Genomic DNA, 15,249 nt, shown 5'->3' with positions numbered 1-15,249 from the left:
TTTGAGTACATTTCGAAGTTATCACAGTCGTAATTTGAAGAAAAAAAATACTTTATTTATTCTTACATTTTCGAGTATGATTTTGAACGTGATAAATCCAATAAGTACTGAACGAATTTCGAGGAAATTGTTATGGAAATATTTTAAGACCCTGAGAAAGATATACGCTTTTTATCCCGAGAAAATACTTAGAGGGCTTTTATCTCATAAAAACTCTTTCAAGCGAGCAAATCCGCATGCAAAAGTTTCTATATATCGTATGAATACGTTTCCCTGGCTACACTTCCGCCCAGGTGAAAATATTCCTTGCAACATCCAATTAACCGGATCAGTTCGGCCGTTGACCCAGACTCCTGAGAATAATATCTCTGGTTTCATGTAAGACTCATTTGTCCGTTTGTGAACTGTATTCTGTAAGAGCTTAGTTTCAATTCTAGAATTATTATTATTTGAAAATTTGTTTTTGATACGAAAAACTTTTATATAGACTACAAAATTGCTTGCATAATCGTACAGTTTAGAAATACATATTTCAATGCTACACGCCAAGATTGGCTCTTGCAACCTAGGTCTATAACTTAAATGTTTGGCCATGAACCTTGACCATGAAAATTAACACCAAATACCAAGTCTAACGGTTTCATAATGATACAGTATTAGGACATTTTTAGTTTTCGCATATTTTAGTGCAATTTACAATAATTTTCAGAGATTTCCGAAGAAACTAAGGTAAAGTACCAAAGATTTCTTACGTTTAGGCGAATGTTAGACTTCGACATAAAATTATTTTTCGGATTTTATCGCTGTTTTCGCGAATGCTCGAAAAGAAGCGTAAAATATTTTTGACCAGTATGCCTGAATATCTAAATCCGGGCATAGACGTGTTTAATATAGAAAACAAAATCAGTTCTACGCAAAATCTATGGTTTCCAGAGATTCTCCGGTTTGTTGCTTCCTGATCACAGTTTTAGTACAGGGATATATTTTGTATCTAGCGCAAAAAGACATATTAAACTATTAGTCATGTTAAACTTATGATTTTATTAATAATTGCTCGCAGCTCCGCCTGCGTGAAAATGTTTTTCAGGGATAAAAGTCCCGCTTTATATTTTCCAGGGATAGAAAATAGCCTATAATCCTTCCCAGGGTCTCAACTATTTCTATAGCAAAATTCATCAAAATCCGTTTGGTAGTTTTTGAGTTTATCGCGTTCAGACGGACAGATACGGCGGGGGACTTTGTATTATATTTTTTAGAACTTTTAAAAGAAACTATTCTGAGAGTATCGCGTTCAAACAAACAAACTCTTTACCTTTATATAATAGTATAGATTTCCGTTAAATATGAACACGTGAATAATATACGAACAATGAGGCTTCTACGTCATAAGTAAGCCAGTGACATACAAGTCGTTAAACCATGACGTCAACAAAACGTAGTTTTACTAAAATATCAATATAAGATGTTCGCGACTTTGCCCGCGTAAAAGATGTTTCGCAAAATAAAGTAGCCCATGAATCTTTCCGGGGTATGGACTATGTGTTAAATTGCATCCAAATCTGTGTAAGTTTGTCTTCGTTTCTACTAATAACTTAAACGTCTTCACAAGCTCTCTTATTTATGATATCAACCTTTTTTCCTAGAGGTTAAGAGCGTCCGTCGTTTACTGGTGATAGGATATATTTTATACCCGCTTAAATATCGACCACTTTACTTAAGGTGTTAGAACCTAGGCCCTTAGGCCCACGTAAGTGTGTCGCGTTCCGGGATCATCGTATATCCGGTTCCAACAGGCCGGCATAATTGTTTCGACTGCCGAGGGATAATCTATTGAACATTCTATTCGACTCCATTCCACTTACCATCACGTACAGTGAAGTCACTTCGCCGTACTTGTATAGAAAATGTCCAAAGTTGGCACACATCGACCATGTCTTTAAAGAGGTCGACGAGACAGTCCACTGTGATGGGAGTTGCTTGCTGTGTACCGTTTCCTAGTAAAACTACGTCGAAAAAACTTATTTGAACGTTAACTACACCATTCTCATCCAGAGTGGCCGCATTTTACACATCACAAGAAGCAAGGTGATGTTATTAGTTCGCCGAGATGCTGAACGGTCGGTCGATGATTGAGTTACTCCGATGACCCAGCCGGTATAATGTAAGCGTTAGTGCGTTAGCTCACAGTTTGTTTACCTAGCCCCGTCTGTAATTACGTTAGTTAAGTGCCTGGACCTTACAGGCCACCGAAGAATTTGATTTGCGGCCATATTAAATTATGGTATGTAAACTGTTCTTAATTTGAAAATTGTTACGTTTTAAGTACGTTCTTTATTTGAAATGAATTTTGTTCTAATTATACATCTAACAACGTAAAATATTCGTTCTAAATTCAAATTTTTGCTAATTTTTTTTAAAACTAAAACCATTTTTATTTTTCGAAATAGTCAATCATTTTTTATAAATTAAAATATTCGTAGGTTGAACTATTGAAATATGACTAGTCTAAAATAGTTTGTGATTCAAAAAAGTAACGTAGAGTTACATGATTTCATTTTTTATGAGGACAGTGAAAATATAAGTTTATTATATTAAATATAAATAAAAAAAGATAATTGAACTCCTACGACAACTTTTTTCTTACTTTGGAATCATGGATGATACTTTAAAGGTATAATTCCGAATAATATCAATAGAGCTATCAGGATTTTGAGATCGCGTATCATTTGTTAAATAAAGTAAGTAAAAGCTTTTATATATAATTTACCAAAGGTCATATTAAGGAATAAAAGGTTTAGGCGAAAAAGTATTATATTATACTCTTTTATCGATAATTAATACATACGTTCAGAAAGGGTTTTGAAATAATGACCTACTACAAAATTAAGTTTTGCAAAGCAAGATTATTCTGTAAGAAACGTTTTAATTCCATTTATGGTGTATAACATAATGAAAGGAAAATATTTTATGTAACCATAAAGTTTTGTGTAAAGGTTTTTATTTTTTAAATGAAAGAACAATAAATTTTCCATATTCTTTTAATACCAGTTACTTTTTATAAATCATAATAAATTTTATCACGTCTGTATTTGCCTGAAGATATGAACCTGCCACTTTCTAATGAAACTCGTTATCCACGAAGAATTCGTTTAAAAGCGCCAATAATTGCGCATAATTCGAAAAGCCATTTAAAAGGAATAAAATTTAAATACGTAGAAAGTAATTTTTAAAGTGTCCGACAAAATATTGAATGTTAATTAATAGTTTTTTGATTAAATCATCGCTGTTTGGAACAGTTGTTTTTCGAAATTATTTATGTTGTTATTTGTAAAATCTCGATGTACACGAGATATTAATATTCGTTTTGTAAGTATAATCGTGTTAAAAGGCGTGTTCCCATTCAAACGTTGTTTTCACATCCAAATGTGGCAGTAAGGTGACGCGGTGGAGCCGTCCATCGGCGCCCGGTAATGCATTGTCCAGTTGCGCCGGCACCCCCGAAAATACAGCATGCGAAAAAAGCCATCCTCACCACCTCCCGGCATTAATGTCCCCCCACCGCGCACTAAGCTTCTTTTTTTAATACATAACTTTTTTTCAAGATGCATTTTTACATGTTTCGGCCTAAAACTTTACACACCCAGCAGCGTGTGCCGAGAGAGCGGGCACCGCCCCCCGCGCGTCGGAGCTCTCTGTCGCTCGCGTGGCGGCGGCGCGCCGGCCCGCGCCCGCCAGAGCGAAACGGCCCTATTCGCGGCCACTGCTGCGTCTCCAACGCACATTAGCCTCCGCCACGCTTTTCCGATCGCACAATCTCCGTTCAAACGCACCGAGCGTCCACGTTTTCCTCTTAAAACACCCGTCGCCTCAAGACAACGCACTCCGCATTATGCGAACGCGTCCGACGTCGCTAATTACCGACACCGGCGTCACGTTTCGCGGCGATACGTGCGTCTCGCTCTAGCGTCCAGTCCGAAGGCATTCGCGCCACGACAATTGAGTTGAGTTGAATTGAATTGAGTCGGTTAAACCGTAAAAATGGTCGGGCGGGCATAGCCGCGTTAGAGAGAGACGAACGAAAGGCGTGTTGCACGAGACCGCTGCCTTCTTCTCCTCGACTTAGCCGAGTCGCGACTAGTGAACGTCAGCGTACTGACGTGGACGGCTGTGTCAGTGTCGGCGCGCCTCGCCTCACACTTGCTGGGGAAAAAATTAACGTAACGCGCGTCGTACTCGCCGGTGCGCCGCGCCGCCTCCACGCACAAACTTTGTTGTGAGTTGTCTCCGGGGCCGGCGTGCTCGGCTCGGGACTCGGGAGTGGTGCTGTGCTACCAACTTTTCGGACAACCGTGCGTTCTGTACGCTGGACACGCTAAGACGATACCGAGTGATGAATCAGCGAGCGCCGGCTAATTAACGAGCTCGCGTACACCAAAACAAACCCCGCCGTTACTACTTGAATATTGTAAGTACACACTGCCCTTTAAATTAATTATGTTTTGTAAGTTTAGTTTATGTTAAAATAGTTTAATTTTACTTCATTAAAACTTTTAATTACACTTAATTAATTTTGAAATGTTTGAAGATATTTGTGATTCGGGTATTTATAAAGTTAATTCGTCTATTTATATTACCAGATTAATTACATTTTTATCCCCTTTATCAGATCCTATTATAATAACGGTCAATAAATAATTTGAATTCCGAACGAAGTTCGAAGAAGTTTTGAAACTCGCGAATGACAGTTGAATGGAACGTGAAAAAAGTTTTTCACTCGTGTCGAGGGAGTAATGAAATAGTAAAATATAATTTCTACGTGCAAAATGTGGAAAAGTTGCCACGGGGCGGGGCGTCCGTTGCTAACCAACAGCTGATTGGTTCGGATACATGTGTCGGATTTTTCTGTAGGTATTTTTTATTCGACTTTTTATTAATTTCCGAACGTAATTCTTTTATTCGATTAATACGCCTTTTTTCCAAGTCGTTGACAAAGCATAATGGTGTTGTTCCTTGGCGTTTTTAATTAATTATTTTTTTCACTTAAACTTTTTTACATTCAAATTTTTATACGGAAATTTAAATAATGAAGACTTATTGCGTACACTGAAGGGTCATTTTTGACGGTCCGTTAATTAATGTTTAATCTTAAGTCGTATTTTATGCCATTCATTTTGATTAAGAGGAGTTTTAATAAATTGTTTTTTTCTTAAATATCATTGCTATTAAATATTGAGCAAGTAATAAAGGTCAATGGTATTATTGTAATGGAAATAATATTTTTTCAATGAAACAAATAAGTTTGTCACAGGTTACCCTATATCTAACTTTTTAAGAAATGTCATTCGCATAGGGTGCAAGTTGTGAATATAGATAAGTTTCGAATCTAAGAAGTTGAATATTAATATTTAAAACTAGCGAAGAACAAATACATGCCAATATGAATATACATATAATATAATAATGTAAAATATGTAAGTATAAGTACACATAACATCTATTATTACAAACAAGATTTTTTGAAATTTTACGAAATAAAGATATGGCTAAACATTATGTGTCAAGTAATACGACATAACTTCCAACACATAAAAAAATAACTAAAACATTAAACTGATACAAAATAAAAAACTCATTTCCCATAAATTTAAAGTCTAATCATAACCAAGACGCGAATTTAAATTAAATTACTAACGCACCAATACATTAAAGATAATCTATTCAACTGTCAACATAAAGTATATGAAATCATTCGTATCGCGATCCCAGGGGGATGTAAAAAGACCACCGCATGCCGGCATGTCCGCGGTTTGACGGCCCATAGTAAATAAATACGTCAACATTACCCTTACCACGGGCTTTCGGTTGACGAACTGGCATAGTTTTATAAAAATCATATGACGTTCCAAATTCAAAATTGACTCGAATTTTAAAAAAATATAACGGTCAATATTGTTTCGTAGAATTATTTTAAATTGTATCATGTATTTCATGTGTTACTTTTTATCTAAAAGGAGTTATTTTTTGTTGTCACATATTGTGCAAAAATATATCAATGTTGGGTAATAAATGCTTCATCAATAACAGTAATTTAACTCATATAAAAAATAACCACCAAAGTATTTTTTTATTAATTTATTTCATATAATTCAAATTCATATACTTCATAAAATCTTTATCCCAGTAATCAATAAGTAAATTTTGACGCGCCACATGTTTCGCAACTTTCCACACACCAGAGCTCCACATGTTGACGCTTAGGTTTGTGTCGCGCAGCAACCAACAGTCACGTGTGTTGTGAAACTTGATCAGCGTAAAAATTATACGTTGCCTAAATTATTGCTAAAAAAGCTTTACTTTACATAATTTATGCACCGATAATAATGCAAAAACTATAATATTAGATATAAAATATATAGAGCGAGTATATAAAAAAAATTCTTAAATTATAAGCATTAACACTTATTAGTCAGTCTAAAAATGCAAATAAGATATTTTAAAACGATTAGTATCTTAAAAAATATTTATTAAGAAACGATCAATGATTTTTTCTCTACCATAATTCAAAACCATAGTAGATTTCTTAGCGATTAAAAGTAAAAATGAAAACAGATATACAAACACACGAACACACCGTCTTCATTTTTTTGGAAGTCAGTCAAAATACGAAAAGACAATGACGTATAGAAAAATAGCAAAGGGACGTATGACTCTATGTAGCAAAGTACACATCACGTAAAAAAAATGGCAGTGATTCTAAAATTGAGTCTCGCTACTCTTTTGCCATCGACTTTCAAAGTTCGCGCTAGCAATATCAGGATTACAAAGCAGGCATTGCAATAATAAAATAGCGCAAGTTTATTATTGCGCGCAAGTTCAAACTTTATAATTTTAACGTAACAAATTTACATTCGTAGGATATTTTAAGAGCTTATGCGCCGGCGCATGCCGCAAAATTTATTTTCCTTAATAATACTTTGTAAATAAAGGTACAGGTTATTCTGTTATATTTATAACAATAATTCCTGTTGACTTCATTAATACATATTTATTCATAGAAACTTAATAATAATAACTTAATTACTAACTTAAATTGCTTGTAATATGGGACGTAGCAGTTCACCTTATTATTAATTATTATATTTATCCTCAAAGCAAATTTGAATAAAATATGTATTTCACTAATGCTGTGTCCATGTGTTATTAGAGATGCAATGAAAATGTAACCATATATACATGTAGAGTTACGTTTAATTTAAATTATACTCAGTTCATGGTCCTAAATAAAACCATATTATCCGCTACTAAACACGTTACATTTGATTGAAATATAAAATTATTAATTATAATTTTTGAAGAATTTGCTAAATAATAAAACATTTTCCATATATTTATATTGAGCCGTAAAATATTGTAATGCAACGTTGATTGTTAAATAAACAGAAAAGAGGGTTATTTTAGTATATTTCATTAATAATTATCTATTTTCGTAATTACCCCATGATTAGACATTGCGAATTCTCAAATTGCAGTTCAATTTAAAAAAAAAAGTCCAAAGACATCCATATTAACATAATACGAATGTGTTTTAAACTAGTTTTAAAAATATTTATATTAAACATCGTATTTAAAAAAAAACCTTTGATATTTTGATTTCTAAATTTCCGAAGCTACGAATCTAAGAAAAAGCTAGAAATACATTTTAGTACCTATTTTCACTACAGAAGGTCATTTATTTTTTGTTTCCATCAAATAAACCATTATATTTTTTTTCAAACAGAAGACTGCATTAGAGTAGAGCTGCAACAGCCTTCATCTATCTTCGCGACCTCTACCAGGTCAACTGTTTCATGGCGTCTACTTCTTCTGGTGCGTATGCGCATTTTCCGACATCGAAAAAATCTCTTTTTTTACTTTTTATAAAAAGAGTAAAAATAATATATTTTAATTGATATGCTAAATATTTTACTTGTTAAAAATAAATAGGCTCGCTCATAGGTGATAGGTTCACCTCCTATCACATCACGGGATGGATAAGCTCGAAGAGTACATCTCAACTTTACCTATGTCTTGCGTCAGGTATAAAGCTAAGAGCTTTTGGGCTACCGGAAATATGAAGATTGATTAATGTAGAGTCAATAATGTCTGAATAATTTATTTAGAATTCAAATTTCGAAAAATAGATTACTTTGATTGCATTACCTGACGTTTTGAAAAAAATAATTAAACAAATTTTGTAAAATTTTAAATCTACTTATTTTCAATAATCGGTTTGATACACAAAATTATCCTTATTATAATGCTCATCAACTTAAATTGATTGTAATTTACCTGAACTAAAAATATAATTATTCACCATGACACTATAAACATACAATTCTAAATTTAAAAATATCCAACAATGCTTTCCTTTTTCAAAAAAAAAAAAAAATCAAGTACCATAGACATACAATTCTTATAAACGTCCAACAAGCGCTCTACTTTTTTAAGATCTGACCACTCGCCATGCATAGATATGCAGCTCAAATCCTGATAACGTTATTTACATACATACATACATAACATCACGCATTTTATCCCCGAAGGGGTATGCAGAGGCGCAACTAGGGCACCCACTTTTCGCCAAATATATTCCGTCCCATGATGTGATAGGGGGCGAGCCTATCGCCATATCGGGCACAAATTCCAGACTCCGGGCTGATACTGAGCAGAAAAACCCAAATATCACTTTGGCCGACCCGGGATTCGAACCCAGGACCTCAGAGCGCTATTGTACCGGACGTGCAATGCAACTACGCCACTGAGGCAGTCGTAACGTTATTTCCTTTTAATAAATCTAATTCGAACCCCCAATGGGTCAGTCGGAACCTAATTACGGCATGTGACTCATTTGTCTCAAGCGTTTTGTATGAATCAGTCATTTTAATTGTGGCACAATCATTATATATCTGATTATTAAGATTACAGAAACTGTTATTGAGGTCGTTTTAATGTTTTAAATTTTAATTGATTTATGTTGTAATTTTATACTTTAGATCAGCTTTGCTCTACATTTGATTGTTGGTATAAAATGTTAAACAAAGAGCAGGACAATGCTTCTATATTATAATTTAAATGACTCTTGGATAGCCTCTGTGTTAAAGGGAAAAGGTTCCGCTATGAAAAGCTGTCACAGGCTCTGTCTATATTGAAATATATTTCTATATGTTTTAATGTAGCATTAAAACATATATATATATATATATATATATATATATATATATATATATATGATAAGGTAAATGGGGAAAAAAGTTTATAATATTCAATCGACTAAATATTAAGTTTTAACGCCATCTAGCAGGATTCTCTTATAAAAAAATTACAATATCACTCTAACACTTACATTTAACGTAGTAATTAGCTTTAAAGCAAAATGTGAATTAAACAAATTGTATTCACATTGAGGAAAAAATATTTTTTCATGTTTTGCTTTGAAGGAAAATCGAGCATGAGACAGTATTTGAACAAGTTTGGTAATGGCTTAACGCATGAGAAGTCGTATCGATGGTGACTTAATTTTATACAATAAGCAATAGAATTAATACATTTGTATTTAATTAATCATAATATAAAAAATTACTTACTAACCTTCAAGTTAACAATAAAAACAAGTCAATAATAATTAAAAACAGTTGAAAGAAAGTTGTAGTACGTCAGAAGAAGCATCTTATTGAATTATCCAACTAGCTGTTATCCATGGCTTTGTTCGCATGGAATTGATTTTCAGAATAAATATAAAAAGTAGACAATATACTTTTTTTATTGCTTTGAATGATGAGACGCGCTTGCCGATCGCCTGATGTAATCAATACGACCGCCCATAAACAGTAGAAACACCATCCAAGACCCTGAATTACAGGGTATTGTTTGGTATTCCACTGCGCTCGCCATCCTGAGACATGAGATGTTAAGTCTTATTATGTCCAGTAGTTACACTGGCTACAATATCCTTCAAACCGGAACACAACAGTGACTACACACTGCTGCTTGACGGCCAAACTTTCTAAGGGTTCAAACATACCCTGTGCAAAATTCCATCGAGATTCAATCAGTTTACCCCTGTCAACAGACCACACAGAGTTTTTAGTATTATAATATTATAGATATATATTATTGTTCACAATGACGTAATGATTACATTCTAAGAATCAAGTTGAATTCAAGAAATTCATCCTTATTATATTGTTGATTCAATATTGAACGCTCTAGTGTTACTGAGAATTTACAATCTCAAGTGTTTTACATCGTTTTTCAACATTGTCTGATTACATAATTTCCTCCAATCTCTCATCAACATTTCCTCACCTTTACAATCACCGTTCCATCTCATTTTCAAGCACAGGACCTTAAGAGCAGTCTTGAGATACGCAATGTTATATCAGAGGAAGCATTATTTCATTATCGTATACACATCAGAACATTGGAAATGGAAACATCTCGCACATTTAACGACAAACAGAACACCGTCGCTGACATCAACTTTTATAACCGTTCAAACAATTACATCTAATCATATCTTCCCTCTCCTTCCATCTCTACCACACGTAATAGGTGTGACGAAGACAGATACAAAGCCTCCGTTACGCCCATCAATGTCTAATTGCTTTTATTATTTTAAGGCATCGTAATCATTATGGCCGCAATAAAAATTGTAATTACTTCTCATTAGTTCAATTAAGAATTTTCTAGACACGGTTTAGTTGATATGTTGATTGCAAAATGATTTTGTACAACCAATGCATTGTGTTTAGAAAGTAACTATTTTATTACTATTACATACGTTATTATTAATTCCCTTGTGTATCGGTGAAATCTTTAGTCGATAATCAATAAATTTTATGTGTGTTAGACACGGTACGTATCAATCAATATTAATGATCACACCGAAATTTGGAACTAATCGACTTTATTTTAAAATTTAATATCCATAAGTTACTACGTTCGTACTGAACGATTTAGGACCGTTGTTTCTTTGCTGTGGCCGACAAAGGTAATTTCCTAACAATTAACGTGGATTGATGTACGTCATTTACGTAGAGAAGGCAAGTGCAAATCGCAAAAAGAGACCGCGCGGAGAAACTTCATAAACTTTCCACGCACGTGGCAAACACGTGGTTCTTGGTCGAAAAATCGCGCAGGCCCGCGCGTTCTTGCACCCTCCCACCGCTGCCACCCTCACCCCTCGCCGAGGACTCCCGAGGAATCCTTTCTAAACGGAACGGGAAGATCCGCGCCGGCCCAATGTGTGCTGGACGTATTTTGTTCCGGCACTTTCGTTCACATTTTGCGCTTGTTTTTTTCTACGTGTTTATTACACTTTAAGCGTTAGCGATGCTAGTTCTTTTTATGTTCACGATCAAAGTTTAGTCAAATTACTTTAGCGGATTGGATGTTTGTGATTCATCAACTATTATACGTATTTCGTGTTACTTAAGAGCTCGTAGTGTCGTGTCATTTGGTGATACGGCTTGAAGAATCGATTAGAATTAATGATGAAAAACGAAACTACTTAAATCTCACAAAGTTGATCAAAGAAAAGTTTGAGCATGTAATGAGTCATCTAAAACCTTAATAAGATCTAAATATTTCCCGAGATAAAAATAGTCTATAGAACTCAAAGTAATGATGTCCTTATTATCAAAAAATGATTTAAAAATCGATATCGTAGTTCCTAAGATTGGCGCGTTCAAACAAGCAATCTCTTACAGGACTTACATTATCATGGAGATAGATACAGCCTGTAACCAAAAAGTACGCCTTGTGAATAGGGTATACTGCATTTGACTTTCATTTTAAGGTTTATCCAAGCGTGCGAATAGATTGAGATAGTCTGGTAAAATTATGTCCTCTGAAAAATCTTCCATGTTGAATAAAAAAATGATTCATAAATACTCATCGTAATTATTATCTATTGTCTTTTATTACCTACAGTTTTTTATATTATATTATATTAGAAAATCTGGTATTTTAGGCAACCCAAATACGCATTTCTCAATTTATAAAGTAACTCGAGCGAGTTGACTTTAACTAATTGTTTTCATTTGCGACAGTTGGTGACGCCAGTACCCGAAACGGCGGCAAGCTGTTTTACCCTTACCTGAAGACGTCTTCCCTCCACAGGGACTTCCTGTTTGCCAGTGGCTCCGGTGAGTACGACCAGCCAATAATACCCACATACTATCCCAAGTATTAGAATAGCAATAATAATATCAGCCCTGTATTATATACTGTCCCACTCTTGGACACGGTCCTCCTCTACTACTGAGAGGGATTAGGCCTTAGTCCACCACACTGGCCTAGTGCGGATTGGTAGACTTCACACACCCTCGATATTCCTATAGAGAACTTAGGTATGCAGGTTTTCTCACGATGTTTTCCTTCACTGTTAAAGCAAGCGATAATTTACAAAGAATACACACATATTTTTTTACAAAAGTCGGAGATGTGTGACTTTGGGATTTGAACCTGCAGACATTTGTCTCGGCAGTCCGTTCCGCAACCAACAAGGCTATCGCTGCTTACCAATAGAATAGCAATACCAGCCGTTTATTAATATCCACTGATGGGTATTAGCCTACTCTAATACTGAGAGGGTTTAGGCGTTAGTTCACGCTGGCCTAGTGCGAATGGGCAGACTTCACATACTTTTGATTATATGGATTGTCAGGTATGCGCACTCTTGATAAAATAATGATCTATCCCAAAATTGTTTATTTGTGGGAATTGTCAAAAAACAAATTTCAGTTGGCGACCTTTATTTTTTTTTCCTTTTTTTCATGCTGTAGGTTTCATTTTTGACCTATCTTTCATAGGTTCAATTTTATGGCAACTTAAAAAAAAGGTCGCAAACACAAATTCGTTTCTTTGACGATTCCCACAAATTAACAATTTTGGAATAGGTCATTATTTTGTTAAGAGAGCGTATGTAGGTTTCATCACAATCTTTTCTTTTACCGTAAGAGAACGATAATAGATAAAGAATTAATTGCATACTGTCAACTAAATAACAATAATAAAAAATAAACACCCGTGCGCAATATATAATTTTGGATTTTATTGCTCTATTGGATATATTCCTTGAGACTATAAGTGGTTATAGAGCTAAAGCCCATTTACAAAAAAGTTTACGAATACTACTTTGATGTGTGTCATTGCAGTTTTCGTAATAAACAAAGGAGTTTAAAATTTTCATTTTGTTGGTTCAAATTGTTTCTATAGTTTTTGGGTACTTTGATAAGTATTTGTATTAAAATCTTAGCGAGCGTAATTACTAGGTATTATGAGGTTTAAATCTCACGTCTCAGGATGGCGAGCGCTGTGGAATACCAAACAATACTTTGTAATGCAAGGTGTTGGATGGTGTTTCTACTGTTTACGGGCGGTTGTATTGCTTACCATCAGGCGAGCGGCAAGCTCGTCTCGTCATTCAAAGCAATAAAAAATGTCTCAGGGTGACGAACGCAGTGGAGTGCAGTTAGTATTCAAAGTTATGGGTGTTGCTACTATTGGGCAGCCGTATTGCTTATCATCAGGGGAACGGTATGCTCGTCTCGTCATTCAAATGAAAAAAAAAAAAAGCAACGACTATAAACGTACCATTATCAAAACTTATTATTATAAAGCTGCGCTCGTTAACTTAAAGGCCCGAGAGATGAGTCACTTGAAGCTCAGAGTTTTTTTTAGATTCAACATACAGGTGCATTTTATCCCCGAAGGGGAAGAAGAGGCGCAACTAGTGCACCCACTTTTCACCGTGTGTATTCCAATTATGTGATAGGCCGGCCTATCGCCATATCGAGCACATCTTTTAGACTCCAGACTGATACTGAGTAGAAAAACCCAATATCATTTTGCCCGACACGTGATTCGAACCCGAGACCTTAGCACTGTAGTCGGGAGAAATATATAAAAAAACACGATCCGAGTCCCAGAAGTAAATTCTATATGCACGTTATAACTAAGCGTTATAAAATTTTACTATCGTAATTTTTTTTCACAATGAAATATTATCTTTGTTTCGTTGCTGACTGTACACAATAAAACCTTCAAAAAACATGTAAGACACGGGGAAAGTTTAAAATTTCATTCAACGTTCATTACAAAAACCAACTCGCGTATGTTTAAAGTAATTATAATGTCAATGCATAAATTATGAGGCAAATAATAACAGCTTTTGGTCTACAACATCTGTGAAATATTTTATCTTAAGTATGATCTACGTTAGTGTTGAAACAGGGGCGTAATTAAGTGATCTGAGGGTACCAAATTCAAATCGTGTGGGCTAATGTAGTTTCGATACACTAGGATTCTTTTATTAAGGACTTAATTAGTGTTTTTAAAAGAGTTAAACTTTAAATATCCCATTGTAAAAAAAATATATAGATATCACCTAAAAATTTCTAGTTCCTGTTTATTAATTATTTATTGTAGGATTTTTTTTAATTAGTTTTTGTAGGATATAATTGCCATAGTCTTTTGTAATGTTAGGTACATAGACGTTCTGCTGAAGTTTGGTTATTATTCGTTAGATAGCTTTTGTTGCACAATATTCCTGTTTCGATTTCTGGTTTTGAAGCCGCATCTGTGCGTTGTCATGGCTCGCCGTACGAAGAGGGCCAGGGGCGTGATGTCAGCATGAAACTAGAATATGAATGAATTTAATTAAAATGTTTCAAAAAATTGTATCACTTTAATATTTTTTATGATCTTGTCTCCAATTATTACAATCGATTAATAATATACAAGCGCTACAAAAAATATTTTTTTACAAAATATTTTTAAATTAATTTCTCGGTCCCAATTTAGATGACTTAATGCACGTCTGTAAAGAACATTAAAGGCCCCGTAAAAAATATTAACAGTACAGTAACCGTGTTTGTTTATGTATGAGGAGTTAATTCTATCGAACGGGAAGTTATCGATATAGGTTTATCGAGAAAACCGATTAATCGATTAAGGGGATTAAGTGAATGAGACGTTGAGCGCAGATAGATGGCGGGCTGACATGTGGAATCGATTTTGTTGATCGTTAAAAAACACCCATGACGTGGGAGGGTGGTCTTTAAATAAAAACTTTTTTTATTTATGACATAATTTTATGTGCCAGTTTTATCGGTTTTAGATGCTGCTATGTAAAACCCAACATTTGTTATGAAGTTATGGTTGCTTTTATAAAAATAATTTTGGCAACATTTACGTAGTATTTTTTTT

At 34.4% G+C, this 15,249-nt stretch overlaps 1 protein-coding gene across 10 annotated transcripts in view; it reads left to right on the top strand.

The window, feature by feature from the left end:
* Window positions 1-3,839: 3,839 nt before the first annotated feature.
* Window positions 3,840-15,249, top strand: part of LOC115439748 (POU domain, class 6, transcription factor 2) — a 156,701-nt gene continuing 145,291 nt past the window's right edge. For 3 of the 10 annotated variants that reach the window (XM_030163741.2, XM_037438523.1, XM_037438521.1), the window contains exons 1-3: window positions 3,840-4,465; window positions 7,778-7,866; window positions 12,090-12,185. In XM_030163741.2, the coding sequence (XP_030019601.1) occupies window positions 7,848-7,866; window positions 12,090-12,185 (115 nt within the window). In that variant the 5' untranslated portion in view covers window positions 3,840-4,465; window positions 7,778-7,847. The remainder of the gene's footprint in view (window positions 4,466-7,777; window positions 7,867-12,089; window positions 12,186-15,249) is intronic. The other 7 variants (XM_037438527.1, XM_037438522.1, XM_030163749.2 and 4 more) reach the window with 5 other exon arrangements.

The sequence above is a fragment of the Manduca sexta genome, chromosome 14 (genome assembly GCF_014839805.1).
Source record: "Manduca sexta isolate Smith_Timp_Sample1 chromosome 14, JHU_Msex_v1.0, whole genome shotgun sequence".
In the NCBI taxonomy this organism is placed as follows: Eukaryota; Metazoa; Arthropoda; class Insecta; order Lepidoptera; family Sphingidae; genus Manduca; species Manduca sexta.
This window is presented reverse-complemented; position numbering and strand designations above follow the sequence as displayed.